Here is an 11,553-nt window from a genome sequence, read left to right on the forward strand (position 1 = left end):
ACACATCTAAAATGTGTCTTTATTATTATATGAAGTCTTATATCGCGCGCGTATCTCCAGACTCGGACTCAAGGCGCAGGGATTTATTTATGCCGTGTGAGATGGCATTCTTTACACAATACATCACGCATTCATTTCGACCAGCAGATCGCAACCATTTCGGCGCATATCCTATTTTTCACGGCCTATTATTCCAAGTCACACGGGTATTTTATCTATGCCTATACAATTTTGCCAGGAAAGACCCTTTTGTCAATCGTGGGATCTTTAACGTGCACACCCCAATGTAGTGTACACGAAGGGACCTCGGTTTTTCGTCTCATCCGAAAGACTAGCACTTGAACCCACCACCTAGGTTAGGAAAGGGGGGAGAAAATTGTTAACGCCCTGACCCAGGGTCGAACTCGCAACCTCTCGCTTCCGAGCGCAAGTGCGTTACCACTCGGCCACCCAGTCCTTTAGCATCTGAATCAAGATTTATCGGCCCGGAAAGTTTTGAGTCAGGAGAAGCCCTCAACGTGCAGCGCGACTGTTAATAAAATAGTCAGTTTCTGTTTTTTCTGCAGCTGACCCATTTTATAGTCAAAGCAATGAACAAATCGAATGAAATTGCGACACTTACAGTGTGCCAAATGTGCCTACTCCAAACTTGTCGCTCTCTGTGGGCAAAAAAAGGCGAAGCAGTGGAAAAGTATGTTCATCGCGTGAGACTGAATGTAATAACATTTCAACTAATAAATTAAATATTCATTAATTTAGATGGGTAATTGGCTGCAGCTGGGTCCCGACAGTCGTAAACAGGCCGGAGGGACTCATCAACAATATTTTGTCGATAACGTGTCGTTATACTCACCATGATCGGCCTCCTGATGAGAAAAATAGCTCAGATCTCGATACGTGTCATTGTAGTCAGAATCCGTACAGCTCACAGAGGCAACAGTAGTCTGAACAGACTCTAGAAGGTCAAGGCTGAACTCTGTTTTCAGCGGGCATGATGGCGGCTCGTTGACGTCCGTAACCTTGATCTCTAAGGTCGTGTTTGCGGAAAGACCTTGACCGTCCGTGACCTTTGAGAACAAAAAACAAAACAAAACAATCACATCTCAAAGTCATACTTTTCTTGACACTTCCAGGTGCACGGAGCTCCCAGAGCTTTCAGTGAGCTATGCATTTAAAATTATGCCAGGTTTCATCAATCTTCTTGCAAGAAGTTGAAACGTGTGCATTTTTTTACGAAATAGTTTCAATCATTGTTCAGGCAGGCAGGCGTGGTCCTCGATCAGGCTCCCATCAGGTCCCAAACTAGTCACGTCAAAAGCCTAAATGGAAGTCTATTACTATTAGTCTCGGCGAGAGGGGGAATTTTTTCTATCTTTGGTTGGTTACGACAAGAAATTGTGTTTGAATCTGTACAAAAAAGGGTAAAACATGGTAATTGGGTTGATGTTTGCATGCCACACATAGCCTGTAGCCCCAGAACGTGCTCACGGGAAATGCTAATGACATTTTGGCGGGAAATGCGTTTCGTTTGGCTTGCAACATTAAAGGTCGGTGTAGTCACCTGTGAGATCATTGTGTAAATCTTTTCACGGTTTATATCGTAATCTGCAACAACAAGACAGATCGTTGCTGTTGCTGTATAAATGCTGTGACCTGTACTGCATCTTTAAGAGATTGTGAACCGTTTAGTTTTACATAAACATTGTGTCACGGTTTGGTGACATTGATTGAGGAAGAAACTCTCTGTAGGGTGCCTTTCCGAAATTGCGATGCAAAGCGCCTGTGCTTATCGCAACTGTCAAATAGTTTGTGCTGACGAGGACAGCACGAGAATCTCGTTTACCTCCACGCCTGGGCTGGGTGCGAGGTGTAATATTATTTATTCCCCCCTCTGCTTCTTTACCTCTGTAAACTTGTAGAGCTAGTTATTTTTCGATAATGACCCAGCAACCAAACAAATAACGAGCCAGCAACAGCCTGAATCCTCGATAGTGCAATGGGTTGAGAAGCTGTTCTGTTTCGGTACTACTTTTGCGACTGAAAAGTTCCGAACGCTCTAGACGTACGAAGTATACATCTCTGGAGCAAACAATACAAACATACCGCATTTAAATTAACAACTACAGGCCTGAACACATGAATCTCCATATAAAATCCATGAGTTCGGTTGTTTTCTGAATCTAGATCTGCCGTGCACAAACCGTTCATCACAAGCAAATTCCCAAGGCAAGTAACTCATACTCTAGCGACAAGAGTAGTTCCCCTTCTTTTAACGCCGTTTCTTCGACAACACTAGGGAGATTTAATAAACGAAACGTCGGGACGTTTCGTTTTGAAGTTGTGGTAAACGTCATCATTTCGGGGGTCTCTCGCTGGAAAGGTGAAGGTCAACTGAAACGGAACGTGGAACGTCAAAACGCAGTCACGTTTTCCACCCCCAAAAAACGAACAATATTTCGTCAACTTTTGTGAGTATTTTTGCACACTAACAGTTTTATTTGTTGGCCATTTTATGCATTGCTAGATTCATCAACCCTTTCACAGTCTTTCAGCGCTGAGAATGTGTTCATTGGAGGTAGACAACTGTTGTGAACTGAAATATTTTGAAGGGTGCTGATCCTGGTACATTTATCCAACTTCATGGTGAGAAAGCAAATGGCGAAGCAGAAGTAGGTCATCGCATCGAATTTTTATTCTGGCTTCGTATGTGTTTTTGTATAAACAAAGTCTGTGTGATTTATTTGGACTGAAAATAATCAAAGTATGCCCGATTCTGGACCACCTCCTAGGGGTTTTTTTTCCATTCTGATCGAGGACAGACGTGATAATTTCACTTGAAGATTTATCGCCCTTCCTTCATTCCGAAACGAAACGTGAATACATCTAAATCTTGTCTGCGGCCTATGCCGTCTCGTTTCACGTTCCGTTTCGCGGGGTGACTCATTCACCAAACGAAACGAGCTGCAAAACGAAACGTGCTGTCTTTTGAATCTCCCTACTGACTGCAATCCGACGGTCAGTTTTCAACAATATTTCATTTTATAAACAGATCACACGCAACCAAATGCACACATCTCATCAATTTAAACAACATAAAGCGGTTTCATACACTATTTTCCCCAGAAAACTGAACTTCATACAGTAATTAACGTTGGAACACGGGTGCAAAAGTTCGTCTGCTAGTCCCATTTGACGAAAGAACATTATCCTAAGCGGTACTAAAACATAAACAGAACACACAATATCTGCCTTTACCGCCACAGCAGAATAACAGCATATCTGTGTACTTGATTTTAGTCCAAAACAGGGAAACTGACAAGAAGTGTTAACAGAATGGAATGATTTGCACGGAACTATACAACCGCGCATTAATCGATCGCCTGCGCAGGTTGACTGGTTGAGTGATTCGGATTCGATCAAACTTTCGCACAAAAACTCCTGTTTTCTTTGAATAACTGAAGAAAGGGGGAATAAAGAGGTTACACACCTCGTCTCAGTGATTATTAAAAATAATGGTCTCAGTTCGCGGTCATGAAAAAGCTCGCTGAAGCTCGCATTTTTCATGATCCGCCAACTTCGACCATTATTTTTAATAATCACTGAGACTCGGCATGTAACCTCTACATACAGGGTTTTGACGTGATAAATTCTGCTGTCTTGGCAGTCCAGATAAATTGCGCTATACTTTTGACGATAGCTGATTGGTTGCTGGAGTCACGTGATGATGTTGACCAGCTTGGGGAGAGACATTGTAACTGCCCATTTGGCATATGCTTCGATCAGAGAAGGTCGTTTCTCGTCTAAGAGTTGATGGTGTTCAACACGTGGTGATATATTTTTTTGTCAACGTGCCTGCTCTGCTTTGCACAGGAGGGCTCTTGGAACGACGGAGAAGTGGCCGCCTTTTCGCTGCAAGATATTTTTTGACGACAAGGTCGTCAGGTGTTACTTGACTGAGTTTTGGAGGAATTATGCGCAGAGGAAGACTTATGATGGTCGACGCGTTTCTCCGTCAGTGAACGACGGAGAAGACTCAGTACAAGGGTTGTGGCTACACATTCGCCGACGGACGATAAGCCATACACAGAAGCGGGTTCGCTTAAGGAGAGCTACACATTCATAGGCTGTTGAGGTAATAAATCGTTATTAAACGCTGTTGACGAGTCAATGTTTGTGGAATGAAATACTCTCTGTTGTTTTCTCCAGTATAGCGCATGATATGCTCGTTGTGACGCTAAAAGTTTAATCTGTATGTTTTGTTGCAGATATGGAGAGAAGGAGGGAAAATAGCTGATTTGTTGTTTTAAAAGTTCGTTTTTGCAGGTCCACGTACTCGATGAAATATGTAAAGGTGACATGTTTAACACTTTCGCGACGGGACACTGATAAATCAGTACCAGCGCTGACACGCCCATGGACGGGAAGCGCATTTTTCAGTACCAGCCATAGAGGGTACACGACTCGTGATTGCTTCCCGGTTTTTGAAGCTTGCAAATAAATTGAGTTGTTTCCCTTGATACACTTGGCGTCCCCTTCTGCCATTTGCAAATCCGCCTGATTTGTGTGCGTTTTTGAGGAAAACAAATGAATCAAAGGCGAGCCTTGTCTCGGGAGGAGATTCTCCGGATGTTGGACCTAGAGGATCCCGTAGAGCATGATTTGGACGTATCGTTTTCGCCTCACGAAAGCGATACAAGCAGTGAAAGTGAGGAAGAAACAGTCCCGTTGTTGCTAGTACGAGTCGGCAAACTACACGTGGTTGGCGGTGATACTGCTAGACGAACATGTATCTCGGAATCGTGCAGGAGCTATGGGGGCGTGGCAGCACTGATAACAATGGATGGCTGGAGCCTTCAAATCCTTTTGGGATTGTTCATAGGTGTACAGTTGGTACTTTGTTGTGAAAATGTGACTTATATTCAATATGGATTACCTAGACATCATTTGGTGAGTGTTAGATCTACAGTTTTGTTTCATTTGAGTCAGGATGCTGTGAGTGAATGCGTGATTTGCTTGTTTTTTTCTTTGTACTGTCTCCTTATTTCTGTGTACAATGTTAACAATATTTCAGCTAATTCATAGGTTTTACACCTTGTTTGGTTATAACATTATTTATAATACTTTCTGTTAAAAAATAACTTTTAAAAAAAGCAGTAGAAAATAAAACACACACAAAAAAACGTTAAAAAACACAAATTATCCCCCTTTCACCCCCCTTTGCTAAAACAAATCGCGTGACAAACTTATAAATAGCACGACTGAACTGGGCATCCATTTTTGAATTAGTACACAAAATTTGGTGGTGATTGGACTTAATTCAAGCTTGCTAGACAGATTTCTTTACAGTTACTGATTTTTGGGAAGTTTCTTGGTGGCAAGCTTGGGCAGGCAGGACGTAAACGCCGTGGCAGTGCTAGTCACAATAGTGTTAAAGGTGGAGTATGAAGGGTTGCGTGGCATGTTTAGTGCACCGATGCTTTCTGTTGCAGCTTTCTTTTGCGAGAGTGCGGTGTTGCGGTGCAGCAGTTGCGGTTTGTGCTGTTGCTGTTTTGCTGTTGCGGTTGCTGTTGCTGCAGCCGTCTTCTTTCTTCCTACGAGTGAGGCGCCTGATTTCTCCACTATTCACTGCTTCGCTCCACGCCAACCGGCACTACATTCAGCGGAGCAATTGTGGAGAAGAACTATTTACGGGTCGTCCACTCGTAGCAAAAAGCTAAGTGCACCGTGTTATTGCGCCCTTTCACCACCAAGTCATCTTTCGTATTTTATGATTATATTTGAGTGGTGACAACGTGGGGGTGTGACACCTGCTTAAACCAGTGCTTTTTGCAGAACAGTTAGATTTCCCTGTCTTTACACGAGACCAGCGTGTTATTATAATTTAATAAACTTTAACTGGCACTTTTGTCAGTTACTCTGTTTTACGTCTTGGACGTAAAACAACTCTTGAAGTGAAGGATTGAGGGAGGTGGCGAGATCGTATATAAACAGGCGTCTGAAACTCATATTTGTTGTTGATTCTATCTTTTTGTATGACTGCGAGAGTGGTTAGTTAGTTAGTAGTAACTGACCGTTCATAATCATCTTCTTTGATCTATGAAACGTGACACATTGGAATATAAAAAAAACAATTACACATGGACTGACAGACAGACACACAGACACAGACACACACACACACACACACAAACACACACACACACACACACACTCACCGTTATCTTGACGAAGTAGACCAGATCAGGTCTGAGACGTGTGACTGCAACAATGTCCTTGCCTGACATGGTGATAGGTTCAGAACCGATGAAGCTCCCTTCATAATTTGTGCCGTTTGTGTACTCGGCTCGCAGCGCTAAGTAAAGGATGTAAAACTCAAGTTCATAACATCGATAGTTTTTAAGGAATATATCAATGTAAAAATGTTCAAGCAAAGCAAACGTTCGCATTTTGTTTTGATTGACAAGCACCCTTTGGCGTTATGTAATTTGTTCTCCGTCCTCTGGTAGACTTTAAACTGTTTTACTAGATTGTAAATTATGTTCCTTTGGCAAAGAACACCAGACAACAGAGCATTATCCTGCTGGCCCTTTTTCTCAACATTTCTGTTATCATTTGCTTACTGTCAGCATATTAGAAAAACATAATATAGTACTACATTGCATTGCATTGTATTACAATGTATTGTATTGCAATGTATTGTATTGTAGTGTATTGTATTTAAAAGAATTGTACTGTAGACTCACCATGCTGCAAGGAAGCGATTGTGAAGTTTTCCTGCGTGTCTGGATCGTCGTTGACGATGTCGACGATGTCAGCACTAGAAGGAGTGCTACCTGAGGGAGACCTGACAGTAGCTAAGGTGGTGGTACTGCTTCCAGACACAAACTCAGGCACAGTTGTGAGGTACATGGATTTGGAGAAGAATGGCGGTTGGTTGACGTCAGTCACTGTGACGTTGAAGGTGACTTGAGTGACGTTGAGAGTGTTGTTCACTTCCACTGTGATCTGTCCGGACATCAAGATGTTATCGTATTAGCAAAACACCTTCTTGTCCATGCATACGATTATGTCTATCACCGCAGATCCGCCCTCGCACAAAGATGTTATCGTATCAAAGATACCTTCGTTTCTGTGCGAACCATGAGTTATCCTGCATGCATAAACGTATCCTACATACATAAACTTATCCTACATACATAAACTTATCCTACATACATAAACTTATCCTACATACATAAACTTATCCTACATACATAAAAGAGACCACCCATGCGCAGTCTAGGAAAACAATGACTGTCTCTATCTGTGTAAAATGTCGCATTTTGGTCACACATTTATTTTTTGTAAACGTATAATATGAACAGCAGAGATGTGCCCGGGCTTATACCACCTCCATCCCGCAAGAAAAACAACAGCGATCAAACAAACACCGTTTTAAGCTCACACAACTTTCAAGATCGTATTCATTTTTTAGACCCTAGTAATGCATATCGAGATGAGGAACTGATTATCAAACATCATAACACCCAAAATCAACCCCGTTGATCTTTACGTACATAAAGTAATGTAACATTTACTTGGAATTGTGTACATATTAATGTATTCATATAGGTTTTTGTGAGGCGCTTAGAACTAGTTTAGGATTTGCGCCATATAAATGTCCTCATAATTGTTATTATAATTTATTATTTCATATTTTGATTGCAGGCAGGTTTCACAATCTTCAATCACAGACTTCCTTTTTTTTCAACAAAATCAATCTTGACAGAGATCTTTGAAATAGTGTTTTTATTAAAGCCTGACATCCTCCTGGATGGAATCAAGACAAAAACTTGTATGGAGACGCATTCTTGTCGACATAATGTGATAGCTTGTTACAGTACTCTATCAAACAAAGGGATAGACGTAAACAGAATTGGGTAACGATTTATTCAAAGAATATTGTCCAGAGGCTTTAATAAATTAAGCAATAACAATGCAAGCAAAATATCATTTCCGAGCTCAGTGAAAAAAGCAGCAAATAAGGACTAATTATGGGAATTCCGTTCTTCTGAACTGCTATTTCGCTGTGATGCACGTCATGAGCATACCTTCAAAAGTAACAATGTTAATTGCACTCCATTTCTCACTGTAAAAAAAAAGTAGAATCATTGACCAGTAGAAAAAAACGAGTTTGGAATTTTTTTTGCATATTCTTGGGGAATAAATACCTGAAAATGTAACCCTACCCTCTAAATGGTGACATCATGACAGCGAAAAAAAATATACAGAACAAGTCATGTGAAGTGATAATAAAACATTAAGTTGGTTTGAAACTAAAAGATCAACATTGGAATCAGGGACGAGTCATTAACAATGCTAGTGAGATTTGGCTCGCCGAAACCAGAAGACCGAGACGGGTTGCCTCCGCGAAGCATATGAACAAAACGGGCGATTTTTCTCATTTGAGCAGATTTTCACACTAAGCATGACATATATATCTGTTTATACATTGGGATCCAGGAAATCCAAAGGATACAATGCAATAACTTTTGAATCTGTAATCAAAAGTGTTATTGTTATTTGCAATTTTTAGAATGTTATGTACCAAATTTTATAATACATTTCATAACTTGACGAAATTTAAAACAAGTCGCGTAAAGCGATATAAAAACATGTAGTCAATCTATAGGCATCAAATTGAAGGATAAAAAAAACAAAAACAGTCCGATCGGCGAGACTAAATTCAGATAGTCTCGGCTAACCATACCCGAAAACCGTCACGGATCACACTCATCTCCGCGAAGCATACTCAACCTGTTTTCTTTAATTCTGAACGCGTTTTTAAAGTAAACATAACATATGTATATATATTTTTTAAATCAGGAGAAGATAAGAAGTACAATGCAGTAGTGTTTGAATCTGTAATGAAATATTCGTTTTTGATGACAATTTTAATGAGCGAACTAATTCACTTATTTTCAAGCTACCTGGCTCAAATGCAATATCAAAGTCCCGACTTAATCAAAAATTACTTAACAGGTCCGCCTCAACTATCACAAAAACGGAAATGACGTCATCAAAGACTGTGGCAGAGTACCTTAACGCAGTCCTAGTATATCCACTACTGACTGAACTGTGGCATAGTACCTGGACGCAGTCCCAGTATATCCACTACAGACTGAACTGTGGCATAGTACATGGACGCTGTCCCAGTATATCCACTACAGACTGAACTGTGGCATAGTACATGGACGCTGTCTCAGTATATCCACTACAGACTGAACCTTACTGTCTTGCATTTTCTACAACAACTACTCTGCACACATAAAAAAAAAAAACCCTCTCGCACGCACACATGCAAGTACGCACGCATCAACACTCACGCATCAACACTCACGCATCAACACTCACGCATCAACACTCACACACACACACACACACACACACACACACACACACACACACACACACACACACATACGCTAACACAAACGAACACGTGCGCACAACGCTCGCGCGCACGCTTACACACACACACACACACGCACGCACGCACGCACGCACACACACACACACACACAAACGAACACGTGCGCGCAACGCTCGGCCGCACGCTCACACACACACACACACAGCTAGATAATACATCATCTGATATGTTTCCTTGTTCATATGCTTTTTTCAAGTCATAAACGTAAACAATGAATGGTTTTACTGGGATTTTGTGCAGCGTTTTGTATTATCTGCGTTGTTGTCGGATTTAAATACTCTCTCAAAAACTGGGTATCTAATCACGACCGATAAGATTTTCCCCTTTTCGATTAAAAAGTACAATGAGATTTAGTCAGAACCATAACATTATTCTTCCAAAAACACTTATTAACATCCATGTAAGAGAAACACAACTCTGTTCATCAAATTATCTCCCCCTTTGCAAGAAACGTATGGCGAAGGCACATTTCGCGCCGCGGTGCAGATGACGCAATTAACTCTCGTGACGAAACGATTGGTTCGTGACATCGCGTCATCAACCGTTCATGAATGGCCCTTGTATGAATGGCATTCTTTCTGTTGGGATGACGTGTGAACCTCATCATTAGTGACTTGGAAAATCGGTCGGATTTAGGTATCCCCGAAGTCGGTCGGAATTGGATACACTTACCAGGCTACACTCTTCCACACTGACAGGCGCGCACGCACGTACGCACGTACATATGCAACAATAACAATGACAAAAATCAAACTTTTAAAAGCACTTGAAAGTTAATACACAAAGCAACTATTGATTCCCTACGATTATATGATCGTGACTGGCTCTCTTTCCAAGTTGGAACGTTTTCAATCTGCTGTCTGACGTCATCAAAGTGTTGAAAAACGTACGGCAATGTCTATAAAACTCTCACTTGACCACAACATTCACAATGCAGTGCATTCAAGGATTGAAAAAAACCACTGGCGTTGATCGGACACAGTCACTGAATGTTGTTATTTTACAAATGAATCTGCTTAACATTTGGTAAGAAATGACCGTCAAAGTGCCGGGCGGTCGTGAGAATTCAAGGTTTTCAGAGACAGACAGTAAATAACGTGCTCTGAAATAAACACATGCCGAAAAATTCTTTAGTCAGCCAGTTGATCATCTGCCTGACAACGGATAGGAAGTATAAAATTGGTCGCATCATGGCAATTTGCTGTGTATGGCGGTCATAGCAGACGATTTGTCTTCAGGACGGTCGTGAGAAAAAATGAGACAGACACCTTGCCCGAGTGACTAGACAGTAAATAACGTGCTCTGAAATAAACACATGCCGAAAAATTCTTTAGTCAGCCAGTTGATCATCTGCCTGACAACGGATAGGAAGTGTAAAATTGGTTGAATCATGACAATTTGCTGTGTATGGCGGTTATAGCAGACGATTTTGTCTGCAGGGCGGTCGTGAGAAAAAATGAGACAGACACCTTGCCCGAGTTACTAGACAGTAAATAACGTGCTCTGAAATGAACACATGCCGAAAAATTCTTTAGTCAGCCAGTTGATTATCTGCCTGACAACGGATAGGAAGTGTAAAATTGGTTGCATCATGACAATTTGCTGTGTATGGCGGTTATAGCGGACGATTTGTCTGCAGGGCGGTCGTGAGAAAAAATGAGACAGACACCTTGCCCGAGTGACAAAATGACCAAGCGCAAGTAGAATAAGCCGTAGTTAGCCTTTCAAAACCCTTTCATATCGTGATTTGATGGAAATTGCTACTTATTAAAAGCATGTTACGTCCAAACCTTTTAACAGCCATTCCAACTGAACAGATTTGTAATTAACGTTTTTGAGACAGACACATTTAGAAAAAAGACCGTTTACTTCACATGCGATTGTATCGACTAAACATAAACACATTCATTGTTTTTTTTAACTAAGTGTGTTCATCTATCTCTGTTCTTTGGTTTCTAATGTACTTTTAACTGGATTTCTTTGTGTGTTTTTGTACTGGTGCCTTTGTCTATTGCAATGTGGCTAAAAAGGGAAATCGTGTCTGTCTCATTTCTCACGACCGACCTACCTTTTTCTGGTGG

At 41.2% G+C, this 11,553-nt stretch overlaps 1 protein-coding gene across 1 annotated transcript in view; it reads right to left on the reverse strand.

Moving 5' to 3' along the window:
• LOC138961686 (uncharacterized) overlaps positions 1–7,005 on the reverse strand; it is a gene marked incomplete at its 5' end in the record, with an annotated part of 53,020 nt that extends 46,015 nt beyond the window's left edge. The window contains 3 exon segments of the mRNA XM_070333355.1: positions 854–1,067; positions 6,216–6,352; positions 6,744–7,005. Coding sequence (XP_070189456.1) covers positions 854–1,067; positions 6,216–6,352; positions 6,744–7,005 — 613 coding nt within the window.
• Between the last annotated feature and the right edge of the window lie 4,548 nt (positions 7,006–11,553).

This window comes from Littorina saxatilis, linkage group LG3 (assembly GCF_037325665.1).
Source record: "Littorina saxatilis isolate snail1 linkage group LG3, US_GU_Lsax_2.0, whole genome shotgun sequence".
NCBI classification, from domain to species: Eukaryota; Metazoa; Mollusca; class Gastropoda; order Littorinimorpha; family Littorinidae; genus Littorina; species Littorina saxatilis.